The sequence below is a fragment of the Somniosus microcephalus genome, chromosome 11 (assembly GCF_052327205.1).
Source record: "Somniosus microcephalus isolate GS21.2 chromosome 11, FLI_Smic_1.0, whole genome shotgun sequence".
Lineage (NCBI taxonomy): Eukaryota > Metazoa > Chordata > Chondrichthyes > Squaliformes > Somniosidae > Somniosus > Somniosus microcephalus.
The window spans coordinates 216,385,053-216,400,681 of record NC_140997.1 but is presented as its reverse complement, the minus strand read 5'-3'; the positions used below and the strand labels follow the sequence as shown (position 1 = coordinate 216,400,681).

The following is a 15,629-nucleotide window of genomic DNA, read 5'->3' as shown; positions in this document are numbered from 1 at the left end:
ACCCACCAGCAATGTGGTTGACTCTTAACTGCCCTTTGAAATGGCCTAGCAAGCCACTCAGTTGTAACGAACCGCTACAGAAAACAATAATAAGAATAAAACCAGACGGACCACCCCGGCATCAACCTCGGCACCGACTTCGGACACAACAACGACACACCCAGCCCAGTCGACACTGCAAAGTCCTCCTCACCAACATCTGGGGATTTGCGTCAAATTTGGGAGAGCTGTCCCACAGACTAGTCAAGCAACAGCCTGACATAGTCATACTCACAGAATCATACCTTCCAGCCAATATCCCAGACTCCTCCATCACCATCCCTGGGTATGTCCTGTCCCATCGGCAGGACAGGCCCACCAGAGGTGGCGGTACAGTCGGGAGGGAGTGGCCCTGGGAGTCCTCAACATTGACACTGGGCCCCATGAAGTCTCATGGCCTCAGGTCAAGCATGGGCAAGGAAACCTCCTGCTGATTACCACCTACCGCCTCCCTCAGCTAATGAATCAGTGCTCCTCCATGTTGAACACCACTTGGAAGAAGCACTGAGAGTAGCAAGGGCACAGAATGTACTCTGGGTAGGGGACTTCAATGTCCATCACCAAGAGTGGCTCGGTAGCACCACTACTGACCAAGCTGACCAAGTCCTGAAGGACACAGCTGCCTGCTGATGGTGGAACCCAGCACGTGAGTGCAAAAGACAAGGCTGAAGCGTTTGCAACCATCTTCAGCCAGATGTGTCAAGTGGATGATCCATATCGGCCTCCTCCTGAGGTCCCCACCATCACAGAAGCCAATTCGATTCACTCCACATGATATCACGAAATGGCTGAGCGCAATGAATACAGCAAAGGCTATGGGCCCCGACAACATCCCGGCTGTCATACTGAAAACGTGTGCTCTAGAACTAGCCGCGCCTCTAGCCAAGCTGTTCCAGTACAGCTACAACACTGGCATCTACCCGACAATGTGGAAAACTGCCCAGGTATGTCCTGTCCGCAAAAAGCAGGACAAATCCAATCCGGCCAATTACCGCCCCATCAGTCTACTCTCAATCATCAGCAAAATGATTGAAGGTGTTATTGACAGTGCTATCACACGGCACTTACTCACCAATAATCTGCTCACTGATGCCCAGTTTGGGTTCCGCCAGGATCACTCGGCTCCAGACCACATTACAACCTTGGTCCAAACATGGACAAAAGAGCTGAATTCCAGAGGTGAGGTGAGAGTGACTGCCCTTGACATCAAGGCAGCATTTGACTGAGTGTGGCATCAAGGAGCCCCAGTAAAATTGAAGTAAATGGGAATCAGGGGAAAGAGTCTTCACTGGCTGGAGTCAAACCTAACACAAAGGAAGATGGTTGTGGTTGTTGGAGGCCAATCATCTCAGCCCCAGGACATCGCTGCACGAGTTCCTCAGGGCAGTGTCCTAGGCCCAACCATCTTCAGCTGCTTCATCAATGACCGTCCCTCCATCATAAGCTCAGAAGTTGGGATGTTTGCTGATGATTACACAGTGTTCAGTTCCATTCACAACTCCTCAGATAATGAAGCAGTCCATGCCCATATGCAGCAAGACCTGGATGACATTCAGGCTTGGGCTGATAAGTGGCAAGTAACATTCACACTGCACAAATGCCAGGTAATGACTATCTCCAACAAGAGAGTGTCTAACCACTGCCCCTTGACATTCAACGGCATTACCATCACCGAATCCCGCCCCATCAACATCCTGGGGGGTCACCATTGAGCAGAAACTTAACTGGACCAGCCACATAAATACAGTGGCTACAAGAGCAGGTATTCTGTGGCGAGTGTCTCACCTCCTGACTCCCCAAAGCCATGTACAAGGCACAAGTCAGGAGTGTGATGGAATACTTTCCACTTGCCTGGATGAGTGCAGCTCCAATAACACTCAAGAAGTTCGGCACCATCCAGGTCAAAACAGCCCGCTTCATTGGCACCCTATCCACCACCCTAAACATTCACTCCCTGCACCACCGGCGTACCGTGGCTGCAGTGTGCACCATCTACAAGGTGCACTGCAGCAACTTGCCAAGGCTGCTTCGGCAGCACCTCCTAAACCCGCAACCTATTCCACCTAGAAGCACAAGGGCAGCAGGCGCATGAGAACACCACCACCTCCAAGTTCCCCTCCAAGTCACACACCATCCTGACTTGGAAATAAATCGCCGATCCTTCATAGTCCCTGAGTCAAAATCCTGGAACTCCCTCCCGAACAACACTATGGGAGTACCTTCACCATGCGGACTGCAGCGGTTCAAGAAAGCGGCTCACCACTACCTTCGCAAGGGCAATTAGGGATGGGCAATAAATGCTGGCCTTGCCAGCGACGTACACATCCCAGGAATTAATTTTAAAAAAGTTACATGAAGCTCTGGTTAGATCCCATTTAGAGTACTGTGTTCAGTTCTGGGCACCGCACTTCAGGAAGGTTATACTGGCCTTGGAGGAGGTGCAGCACAGACTCATCAGAATGATACCAGTGCTAAAAGGGTTAAATTATGAGGACAAGTTGCATAGACTAGGCTTGTATTCCCTTGGGTATAGAAGTTTAAAGGGTGGTCTAGTTGATGATTAAAGCAGTTGATAGGGTAGATAGAGAAAAACTATTTCCTCTGGTGGGGGAATCTAGAACAAGGTGGCGTAACCTTACAGAGCTGGGCTGTTCAGGGGTGATGTCAGGAAGCACTTCTTCACACAACGGGTGGTGGAAATCCGGAACTCTCTCCTCTAAAAAGCTGTTGAGGCTAAGGTCAATTGAAAATGTCAAAACTGTGATTGATAGATTTTTGTTAGGCAAGGTATTAAGGGTTATGGAACGAAGGCGGGTAGGTGGAGTTAAGATACAGATCAGCCATGATCTAATTGAATAGCAGAACAGGCTCGAGGGGCTGAATAGCCTACTCCTGTTCCTATGTTCCTAGTAGCGCGCATTTGTTACACTGGCCCTATCAATGTAAAAACCTAAATCAGGCAAACCAATGTATGGGCACATCTATTGTATGGGGTGGGGCACATCTATTGTATGGGGTGGGGCACATCTATTGTATGGGGTGGGGCACATCTATTGTATGGGGTGGGGCACATCTATTGTATGGGGTGGAGGGGAGACTGGAGCTGTGATACACTAGCTGCAAGGGAGCTGTGGGCATGGCATAGCAGCCTCACAGGAGCTATATATCAAGTGTGTTTGTGTGTGTGTGTGAGGAGAGGAGGTTATGCATATAGCACAACAGCTGTGGTTGTGACACACCAACTGTGTGGGGTCTGCAGACTTGGCATACCGATCAGGTGCAATGTATCTCCCAGGCAGACTGAAATGATGTGAGTTACACTCCAGCTGCACAGAAATCCCCGAATCACACTGTTAATAGGAATCACTTTTTCAAACTCACATGTTTTGAAATGTTTGTGCTCCTCGAGTCCACATTGTACCTGCAGGAATAAGACAGGAGACAATGAGACCAATAGGGGAACATCCATAGGCAACAGAAACCGATATAACAAAATATGAAGCAACGGTAAAATTCAATCCGTCTTGTCCTGTTCAGGTGATTTTTTGTGTTTTCGATTGCCATGTTGCAAGGCCTCCACTCACTGCTGAATCAGAAATCTGGCCACTTCCTTTTGGATGTTTCAATGTACATAGGTATATTTATTCCTATATATATCGACATAATAATTTTGTTGTATCTTTTGTTTTTCTGCATTTGCACCGCTAATAAATCTTTTATTGCTTTCTGAATGGACATCATAACTCCTTCCCCACCAATAAAATTGCGTAAAAAAATTTTCATCTGACTTTATTGACAACTGTTTTAAATCTGTGTCCTCTGGTTACTGACCCTCCGGCCAGTGGAAACAGTTTCTTCCTATCTACTCTATCAAAACCCCTCATAATTTTGAACACCTCAATTAAATTTCCCCTTAACCTTCTCCACGCTAAGGAGAAGCATCCTTAGTCTCCCAAGGTAACTGAAACCCCTCATCTCTGGTAGCATTCTAGTAAATCTCCTTTGCACCCTCTCCAAGGCCTTAACATCCTTTCTAAAGTGTGGTGCCCAGAATTGGACACAATACTCCAGCTGTGGTCTAGCCAGTAATTTATAAAGGTTTAGCACAACTTCCTTGCTCTATGGGCTCGATTTTAACTCAGCCGTCAGGTGGGCTTTGAGGCGTGTGGGGGGTTAAAATCGCAAAACCTGGGGGTCGGGACCCCCCCCCGCCTGGTTCCTGACACCTAGCCATTTTAACCCAGGCGTGTTTGATGGTCCTGAATCAGTCCCGCCTGCAACAGGCGGGACTGGTCTTTAGGGCCCTTAAACAGCATTCATTGGCCTTTATAATCCCATTTTAACAGGCCCTTGCCTGTTTAACCCTTTTCCCACGTAAAACACGCCTGGTGGGGGTCACGCCTGTGAAACCTGGCGTGAACACTACTGGCTTGTTGACTATCAGCTGCAGGTCAACCATTAAAGAGGAGATTTGATCAGCCATCATTTGCAGGTGGCAGGACTTTGTTGTTTCAGGCCTGGGGCAACTTTTACCAGGCTTAACCACACCTGTGGAAGGTTGGAGCCTCACACACTTCTCCAGTGTGACCTCCTGCGAAACCCCTCTCGTCAGCCTCACTCAGCGCTTCCTCAACTGAGGCATCTACCAGAAGCATGGGAAGCCTTTTTTTACTTCCCTTCTTGGCATTAGAGGACCTCCAGCCGCATTTGCGAAATGACACACGCCACAACTGCAGAAGTTGCCATCAGAATTTTTATGCAAAACAAGCAACTGATGGCATTTTTACAATATACACAACATTTCACCCAAGTGACTACCCTTGTGAATATTTGTGCTTTATTTTCCTCTTACACGTGCTCCTTCATAATGGTTCCCCTGTGGCTTCAGCAGATGTGGAGGCCCCTTGCTCACTTTCCTGCTGCTCCTGTCTCGACACCTTTGGCGGGCGTCCTCTGGGGTGGCGAGCCTGTGAGGGCTCGTCAGCAGTCTGCTGCGCCTGCGGCTGTGCAGGAGTTGAGACGTCTATCTCAGTTGGGTATGGACTCCGGCGGGGCTCTGACCGAGGGCTCTGCAGTGGCATGGAAGTGTGAGCGCTTGGAGAGGAGCCCCCACTTCCTTGAGGTCTGCCACCAACCTCCCTCTCATGGGTCAGGTCCCCCTCAGTACCTGCAAGTGGCTTGAGAGCACCTTGCTGCACATCAGGGGGGACATGGGGACCCGTATCTGCAATGGCAGTCCTACTCAGAAGGACTTCCATGAAGGTCTGGTTTTTCTGTTCAATAGATGCCCATCGCTCCTCAAGAGATATCATTCTATTCTGAACACTCACCATGGTTTCCATACCCTGGCGACTAACCTCCTCCATGGCCGTAGCCCTCCTCTCCTTTACCGTAGCCAGCCTTACCACGGAGGCAGCAATATTTCCACGTAGGTAACCATCCTTTCCGTGTTGATGCGTTCATGCGCCAATGACTCCACAAAGGCTCTGCTCATGTTCGCTATGGACTCCTCCATTCGCTCCACACTCGCAGCGACCCTAGAGACAAAACCTGCCAGAGACTCCTGCATCTGTGCCTGGAGTTCCATCACCTCTGATCTTACGGATGGACCCAGAGGCAGAGGGTCGACATGCAGCTGAGCCGAGCTGGCAGAGTCCTGCACCCTCCGACAAGGACTCTCCACTGCTGTCCCTGTCTCCACAACCTGCTGATGCTCACTTGTGAGCTGTGATACACCAGGTGACAACTCTACTCTATGTCCCGAAGGTCCCACCGAGGTGTGAGTGTCTGCGCTGGTGCTGGGTGCGCTTATTTCTGCTGACGCTGCGCCCTCGGAGGTTGCAGATTCCTCTGAGGAGTCTGGCTGCTCAGGCTTTTCCTCCTCCACAGTGGGGACGGGGGCTCTCGATGGTCCTGTGGGGGAGTCAAGGAAAAAGTTAGAGATGTGATGCCAAGGTTACATGCACATTGCATTTTGCAGATGATCATAAGTCCATATGATGTAGCTTCAGAATCATTATCAGCAACTCATGCAATGCCAATGAGAGAGATGGAAAACTATTCTGTCACCAGCTTGCAGGGATGCACCTGTCTCTCCTTCCCCAACTCCCGCATCTATGTCAGCCCCGACAATCTCCAGGACGCCTTCCTCCCAGGGGGTGAGCTGGGCTAATGAGGGCGGCCCTCCTCCTGTCCTGGCTCGCTCTCTCCTGTTGTGAGCTCTTTTTTCCTGCAATGAGGGAGACAAGTGGAGGTTGAGTGAGAATGAGGGAGTGAGTGCAGAGATTGCATAGCATAGATACTTAGAAGGAGACAAAGATGGAGTGGGGTTGCAAGACCAAGGGCCCTCCCTGTGTGTTGTCAGTTGTGTTCAAAGCATCAGAGTGAGAGGGAGTGTGAGGGCTGCATGGTGGAATAGTTATGTGAATGTGAGCATAGAGAGAGAGGGAATGGGTAAGGGTGCATGGATGTGAGTGTCAAGTGGGATGTGGAGGAAGAGATTGCTAAAGCTGAGTGCTGGTGAGGAAAGGCAATGAGGATCAGATTGAGGGTGATGGAAACTTCATACAGTACTTACTTTTCCAGTGCGATGAAGGTCATGGAATCTTTTTCTGCACTGCATCCAGGTGCGCCATGTGAGCCCCAAGGAGTTGACTTCCCCAGCCACCTGTAGCCACACAGCCTTGGTCTGACTGGGAGGCCTCTTCCTCCCTGAAGAAGGGAACAGGACCTCCCTGTGGGCCCTCGCCCCATCCAACAATGCCTGCAGTGATGCCTCATCAAATTTGGGGGCAGCTCTTGCCCTCCCGCTGGCCGTTGCTTCTGCAGGCTCCTGTGCCATCTCAATGGTGAAGTTTGGAAGCCTGCAGAAGAAGCAAGGCTTGCTGTGGTCCCTAAAAGCAGCAGCAATGATGACATCATATTCTGCAACTTTCTGACTGGAAATACTCAATTGCCAAGGCTTCCCATATGTTGGAAATCAATTGGCCAATTGAGTGAAAATTGCATCAATCTCACAGACCCATTTAGATTCGTGTGGGAAACACCAAATTCGGGGAACCTGACAATTCCTGAGTTAAAATCGAGCCCTATACCTCCATTTATGAAGCCCGGGATCCCATAAGCATTTTTAACAGCTTTATCAACCTACTAGCTAGATGCAACCCTTTAAGGTCTGCTCTTTTGCAGCATTTTCCACTCCATAGTCAAGCGTGCTACAGGGCAAGCGTTTCCCGTGCTTTTAGCCTATTAAAATTAGGGAGGGGCTCCCCGTTTTAATATTGGGCTGGGCCGGGCATCCAGGACGTAAATGAAGCCAAGCCTGCAGATTGGGCCAATTAAAGCCCACTTTTCCGATTATTGGGCTATGATAGCCTTTGCATAGATATACAGGAAACTTTTGATTTACCGGCGCCTAAATAACCGGAAATCTCAGTTAACTGGCAAAATTCAGGAGTAGGTTCAGGGAAGTTTTATTACTTGCCTTCCTCCATCTGTTGCTGTGCAAGGGTGTGGCTGCAGCTGTTGCTAAGCTACAGAGACGCTTGGAACTTGTGGCCATTGTTCTGAACCTGTTGCTAAGCAACAGGGTTTGTTGCTTTATACGGAGCTCTCAGCTCCGTATCTTTCACTATAGCTTTCGTTTATCCGGAATTTTTGATGAACCGGCACCACGTCGGTCCCATCGGTGCCGGATAAAAAAAAGTTTCCTGTACTGCAAAGAGTTAGCAGAGGCACCCATACAGAATACTCCTGTTACTACTACCAAACCCCACCTAAAATTCAACTGAGTGCCTGGGAAAGTAATATCAGTGGTTGTAGCCAAGGATCGAACAGAGCTATGCTGAGAGGGAAGAACTGATTTTTTTTTTTAATTGACATAGAGCATGGAAGGTAAGAACAAAAATGCAAGGAAATAATTACACTGCTGATAGCTGCAAAGGAGGACAGGGGTCTAAGCTTATCTGGAAAAGAAAGGTTGATTTGAAGCCTTCTTGTCAGCTGCCTCAAAACAGACAGAGGTAATGACATCTCAGGATTATTTTTAGTGTTGCCGAAGAGAAGGAAAGGAGTAAATTCATTTTAACGATCTCCTGCCTGCTAGCTACCTCCCTGAGTGCCATAAGCTGTGAGCTTGTTAGCTAATCAAATTAGCCAGGGGGCAAGAGGTGGAACAGGAATACTCGCAGCCCCCCCAGACTCTGAAGGTAGCAAAGCGCTTCCAATTCCTAATCATGAATATTTCGCAGACAGATTACTTCTGAATGTTTTAGACCATTTCAAGCTTTTTTCTCATTGCATCTTTCATTTTTTATGACAATCTCAAGGAGAAACTTCTTTTCCCAAAGAGCGATGAGAACGTGGAACTTGCGACCACATGGAATGGTTGAGGTGAATAGCGTAGATGCATTTAAGGGGAAGTTAGATAACCACATGAGGGAGAAAGGAATAGAAAGATATGTTAATAGGGTGAGATGAACTAACGTGGGAGGAGGCTCGTGTGGAGCATAAACACCAGCATAAACCTGTTGGGCCGAATGGCCTGTTTCTGTGCTGTAAAAATCTATGTAATTCTATGATTTTGTCCTGTGTAAAGGAAATTGTGAAAATTATTAAGTGGAAATAAGGTTGGCCAAAGAGGATGATTATTCCTCGTCTAAACTTGAAGTTAAATCTACTCTTATAATTTGGGTTTGTGCAGATACTTTTTCTCATACCCAACTCAAAGTCTTCATTGGCTGAAATTACATCTTCCATCCAAAGTAATCAGGTTGAGCACAAAACTGTAGCACTACACGCCACCAGAAGAGGATTAATATCAGTCATGCCAGACACTTTCCTGTAACAGACTAAACTACCAACCAGGTTTATTCACCAATAGTCATTCACAGAAATAAGCACTCGCAGCCAAATATTGGAGTCCGCTCAACAGACTCGGCAGTTTTTGAACCAGTTCATGAAAGGGTTAAACAGACAAACCGGTCAGCTGGTTTTCTTTGCAGTTCTATCAAACGAGGGACAAACATTTCTCGGAAAAGGGATCAGTGGCCCGATCCCAACCCGTTATAATCTTACTTAAAGTTGCACTTAAAGCCCTTCTGATGATGTAATGTCTTCTCTCTTGCACCCAAGTCAAAATTGTAATTAACTGGTGTATCCAAAGTGTCTGATCCTTATACCCATAAACCTACTTAATAGAACGCATTTAACGTAGTAAAACGTTCCAAGACACTTCACAGGAGCGTTATCAAACAAAATTTGACACCAAGCTACATAAGGAGATATTAGGACCTATGATCAAAAGCGTGCTCAAAGCTTGCTCACTCGATTAATGAACAGCAAGATCCATTGCAGATGCATGAAACCATGCCAATGGTGACCTGTGCCACCTGACAAGGGGTGGTGGTGGTGAAGGTGGCGGGGGGGGGCGATGGTGGAGGGGGGGATGGTGGAGGGATGATTTTAATCTCCCAGCAGGAAATGGGCAGGAGGTGAGCAGGACGAGAGCAGCAGCTGCCCAGATGAACAGGCTGCAATCCCAGTTTCTGAGTTTCCTCCTCACTTACATGGTTGAGGCAAGCTGCCAGAGCAAAACATAGGCAGCTTCCCATAGGCAGCTCGCCAATTAGAAGGCGGGAAATTGAGTGGCGCTGCAGGATCATAAGGGCCTGCAGCAACTTAAAGGGGGGGAGGGGGTGGGGTTTGTGAGCAAAAGAAGGAAGCAACATCACGGAGCTTCAGGAAGATGTCTTTGGGCAACATGAGGTTTTCGGATGCAGCCATGGAGAAGCTAGTGGAGCAAGTGAACAACAGAAAGAAGGTCCTCTTCGCCACAGATGGTGGATGGGTATGGCAGCAAATTGTTGAGCGGGCATGGCAAGAGGGGGCACAACATGTGAATGCCATCAGCATTTTGCCAGTACCTAGCTGCAGTGCTAAAAGTTATTTAATGATCACACCATGAGTGCCAAGGTAAGGCTTCGGTTCACTCTCTGTCATATTTTTGGCACAGCCCGTCAAGGACTTTACCTTTGCCTCAGCATTATTAATCCTTCCCTTGCCTGGTTGCCATGGTTCCCCATAAGTCAACAAGGAAGACTTCACTGCACCTCCTTTCTGCTTGCAGTCACACCCTGAAAAGCTGCTACTGACTTCACAGCTATTTGTCCCTCTTGGCCACACTTGCTGCTTCTTCCTGTCATCATGCACACTATGGTAAGCTGGCTCATACATATTGAAATCCTTTGCCTGGGGCACATGTTAACCCACTTCCATTCTTCTTGCAGGAGAAGCTGGGGAAAACAACAGGAGGGAGACAACCTACACAGGAGGAGGTGCCGCTGCACTGCAAACACTGACGCCATCGACACCATTGGAAGACACACAGCAGTCAACATCAGAGATGGCAAGGCTTGAGGCCTGGTACAGCAGGGTGTCTTGGCATCTTCCCTTCCTTTACTCTTTTTACTTAACTCTTTCAATCACACACTCACACAATGAGCATGACAACCTGGTGGTGCATTGTGCGGCCATTGAATCTGCTAGTGCCTACCCTCGCAACTCCATCCTAATCCTTGTCCAAGTGCTCTTTTTCTAGGTCAATCAGACGGCTCGTCGCTACTGCCAGACCGACTGATGAAGGTAACACTGAAGACATCACTCGCTCTTACCCTGCCAAGCACAGCACAGAAATTGGCATCCTGCGGGACTTAGATAATGCGTTCAAGGGGACATTACTGGTGGATCCATCAAGGCTAGGTGAGCAAGAGCAAGTGGAGGTGGCAAGAAGGCCCAAGAAAGAGCTAACTGGAGAGCCAGCTCACGTCCTAGCTCTGCTGAAGCAAACAGAGATGCAGACTTCAGGGACCCAGCATTTAAAAGAACGAGGATTTTCTGTACTCCAGCAATTGTTCAGTGCATTGAACTGCCTGCCAGGAAGCTTGCAAAACATGTCGAATAGTATGGTGAGTATGACAGTCCCAGTGGGAATATCCTGAGTAAGCTCTCTGACAGGTAGAAAAGGAAAATAAAAACTGAAAAAAACATCCTCAAAATAAAACGATCAAGTGTCCTTACAGGCCGCATTAAATACATACAAAATAGCCCCTGACAACCATGGCAGCTGATCTTATATGGACGAATTCATGACTCTGTCATATTGCATTGCCAACCAGGAAAGTGCACAGGCAGAAGCAGGGCAGTGGGATTGGTTTTGAAATACTCCAGCAAAGAGTCGGCACACACGATGGGCCGAAGGACCTCCTCCTGTAAACTGCTGTGGTTCTTCGAGGGCATCTAAGTGACCACCATGCCAACATTTCAATGTTGCAACTGGGAAGCTGGTGAGCACTTTTACCACTTGAAAATGTGACCAGAGAATTAAGTGGGGCACTAAGTGGGCAGAGAGCTGGCATACCTGATCTCTGGCCATAACCAATTGGAAAATTTACCCTGCGATTTAATAGTACCCTGACCACACATTTGGTAATATGAAGGAATCTACAGGAAACTTTGTGCTATCCGGCACCGACGGGACCGAGCTGTTGCCGTCCCATCGAAACTGCCGGACAAACCAGCGCTAATGTTGAAACATACGGAGCTCTCTCCGTATCTGGCAACAAACCCTGTTGCTTAGCAACAGCTTCTAAACAGTCAGCCGTACCTTGCAAGCATCTCTGTAGCTTAGCAACAGCTTCAGCGAGACCTTGCAGAGCCTGACTGGTGAAAAAAAAGCAACAAAAAGAAAAAAAACCTAACGAAACGGCTCCTGATTTTTGCCGGTGGATCGAGCATTCCGGACAGTTAACCTCCGGATAAACCAAAGTTTCCTGTAATCTGTTTATAAATCAGCAAAATGAATTGGGCACTGCTGCAACCCTGGACTGTGGCACAATTGCAGTTGCAGTTCCTCAATTGACACTTGTGGTAATTTCAACATTTAATGAACCTCCAGGATTTGTGAACAAGGTGAGCTTATTTCAATTCTTCCCGACGATGGTGACATTTCAAACTGTAAATGAAAGCTGCAGTGGGAATTCCAGATCCCTATCCATCAAGGGTCACATTTTTTCAACTGACCTATTCTCAGCCCTGTTACAAGAATCCAATCAATTTCTATTGCTGAAGACTTTTCATTGTATTCCTGCTATGATGCAGCGTAATTAGATTGCCATGGAGATTGTACGTTTGGAGAATAACCTCTACAGACAGCAATCAACAATCTACAATGCAGTAACCCTAGATAATGCCCAACTCATCCAATTACCTTATCCCAATGCGCCAGATTACTTCTCATTCATTCCCCTTCTACACAATTGCAATGGCTTTGCAAAACATTTGTAGGACTGATTTTAACTTGAGGTGGTGGGAGAAATGGGTGGTAGTGGATCCGTTATATAGCCCGCCCAATTTTCTTTACTATTGACTTTGGGTGGGGTGTATAACGGGTGGCCGATCCATTACTGCCTGTTTCTCACCACCGCCAAAATTTAAAAACAGCCCTAATGTCTATGAGGAGGGGAGAAGGAGGTGAGCAGGCTTTTATTTGACCCCTAACTTAGGGATTCTATCACTAATTAAAATCAGAAAATTGGCACTTTTCAGCAAAGGGGACTGATGGAAAAAGATCAATTTTCTCTTTAAAGCAATGGTGGGCTTTTACTTTCCACTCAGGGTGGCAGAGGCCTGCAGATACGCATCAGTGACGTGCTTGTGAGTCAATAAATTGTTAGAGAAATGATCTGTATTAAATAGAAGTCACTGAGAGGCTGACGTTTCCCTTTAAAGTACAATATGTAACAACCACATGCCAGGACTACACCACTTAGTCCACACAGGGCTGAAAAGAAAAGCGATTACTTGGGATTAAAATGTAATCACTATTGTTCTGATACTGTTCAATTTTTAATGTTACAAGCAATATATTGACAATTTTGCGTGACCATAAAGACACATGCACTTAAGACAGATTTAACAAAAGTTTTGCCATTTGTACATGACCGTTAGGTATCCTCTATCATTATATAAAATTGAGCCTCTAGTGCAAAGATTTGTACCAATATTGTAAAGAATATTTCTTTCTTGATTTGTAATTTGGGAATGCGGAAGGCTGCATTTTATTTTGTTTTGTGTTTTCTGCGAATGGTGTTGGAGATGTATCTCTTTTTGTAAGGTGAATGCAGAAGTACCTGCTATATTTTGTATTGATTGCTTTGCCCATAGTTTGGCTGGCCTTGTTAACAAATTATCTTTGGCTTTCAGTAGAATTTCGGCTTACACAAGGACACAGAGAGCAGAGTGTGGCGCCTGGCAGAAAGAAATGCTATTACTCACACATCAAAACGCAGGTTCTGCTTCTCTTCAAAGAAGTAATCCAGGACAAACTTGCGCACAAAATCCGGGTTCAACGTGTTTTCAATCACTTCGGTCCTTCCGTACTGGGAGAAGAAAGGGAAAAAAAAAGAGAAAATAAAAAGACAGAAGAAAGTAATTTGTCTGCAGAGGGCTTTCGAAACACACAGCTATCACTCAGTTAACAACTGCCTTCAAGGAATGAAACACTCAAAGGCTTCTCAAGCTCTTGGAGATGGGCAGATAATCAGAAGCTCACTGATTGTGAGAGATGGAGCTCAGCAGATCTGGAAATAATGTGGTGTAATAGTTTATTGATTAATGTTCTGTTTCAGACATTCTGCTGTCTATCTTACGCCATTCCCCAGACTTGTGTGGAATTATGTTCTTTTCTGATGCTCCTTTAAATCCCTTTCCAGTTTTCTCCCTCCTCACCCAGAGGTTTTGGCTTGTGCTGCTGCCATGGATCCACAGGAACGAGCCACCCTCCTGGAACACACCCAAGTCAACCTATACAGGCAAATAAACATGGAGGGCCTCCCAGCCACGGCTAACTCTGCTCTCGTTGAAACAGTGGCTGGTTTGTGCTCAAGTCCCTGGAGTGGGACTTGAACCCAAAACCTTCTGACTCAGAGTCGAGAGAGTGCTGCCCACGGCTGACACTGAGGCCTGGCGGTAAAATGAGGCCTGACGGTTAAAACCGGCCAGCCGTCTCAAGTGCTCAGGCTTCTGGTGACTGCCCGTTTCAGACTCCCCCTGCGCTGATCCCGCCCCGAGTTAAAATCAACACCGTAGTTTCAACCAGAGAGAGCTCACAAGTAGGCTAAATGAGGTAAGTCATTCAATGCAATAGGAGCTGATCTGCTAGTGTTGATTATTATAGGGTCGAGATCCGTTTATCCTGCATTCAAAGTGATCTGTTTACTTGTTTGAGCAATGTAGAGGTAGGTTTATTCTCTATCTGTCCGATATTATGCCTGACCTGCGAGTGCTTGATGGAGCAGACTAAAGGGAGCTCCACTCTGCAGCTAACCCATGCTGCACCTGACCAATGATCCTGCTGCTGGCATTGGGTGAAGGGCTGAAATGTGTTCCATTCCCCAGGCATTTCACTCTTTAAAAAGTGCAAAGCTTCATAGTATAGTCACAAAAAGAGAAAACTCTTTTCATTAAAAGTTAGCATTAAACATATTTGTCTTTCTCTTTGTAATACAGTGTGCTGAGTAAAAAACCCATTTAACACAAACACTCACTCACCGAGAAATATTATGGAAAATCTCTGCCACACAATTTCTTGCTGACTGTTATGACAGGTTTTCTGAAGCATAAGCTGTTTTATATTTTTAACGTGAATGCAGTTTAATGGATTGTCCATATAACAGAAGTTAGAGAGTGATACAGGGAGAACTCCAACACATTAGGCCATGGACTGGTACTGGCACATGTGGACTCGAACCCCTGCACACTCACACAGCAAATCTGCTGATCGCAGCTGCGATGTAAGGAGGGAGGATCGAAGCGGGGGCCCAAAGAAATCCCCACCAGGAGGTTCAGAAATTGGAAAGAGAGTCACTGCCAGGGCGACTCCCACGCACCCAGTAATAGCTGGAGGAGACAGAGCAGCAGTGAGGGATGCCTAGAATCAGGTTGCGTTCCCCAGCTGTCACAAGATGTCAGCCACTGGGAGACATGGGTGTAGTGTATGTAACCTGAAGAAGGAACTATATTCTGCAGCCCCTGTATACTGCAGTACCAGTAGTGACCACCCCTGTATATAAGCCTGTGTAGTAACCTTGCATAGTAGTTCCAGTTTTGTCTCCATTCAGTAAACACCTGTTATAACCAACTCCTGCAGTCCGTGTCTCAATTACACACGGACGTTACACTGGCGACGAACAGATCCGAACTTACCTACAGTTCTGCACCACCTCACGGGGATCCATCCCTGAAGTGAAGTTGTTAGAGGTCGAGGCCAGAAGGAAGAAATCCAAAAAGAAAAAAAAACAAACAAAAGAAACGGGCATCGACCGTGGGCAACCGCCCTCTGATTCATCGAATTCGAAGATTTGCAGGAGAGGCTGTCGAGAGCTGGGCTTGGTTATCCAGTCTATGGTGTTCCAGCTAATCGGGCTGGTGGCAGGTAGTACACTGATCCTTCCTGGGCTGCGGCGGGCTAGAGCTCGATCGGGTGGCTTTTCAACGGGGCCGAGCAGCGTTGTCGGGAAGAGGAGAGAGAGAGA

The 15,629-nt window shown here is 47.3% G+C and overlaps 1 protein-coding gene across 1 annotated transcript in view; it reads right to left on the bottom strand.

Moving 5' to 3' along the window:
* Positions 1 to 15,629, bottom strand: part of LOC147111237 (copine-8-like) — an 818,429-nt gene that overhangs the window by 410,155 nt on the left and 392,645 nt on the right. Inside the window, exons 4-5 of the mRNA XM_086001948.1 lie at positions 13,372 to 13,475; positions 3,421 to 3,460 (exon numbers count right to left, since the gene is read on the bottom strand). Of these exons, the coding sequence (XP_085858074.1) occupies positions 3,421 to 3,460; positions 13,372 to 13,475 (144 nt within the window). The remainder of the gene's footprint in view (positions 1 to 3,420; positions 3,461 to 13,371; positions 13,476 to 15,629) is intronic.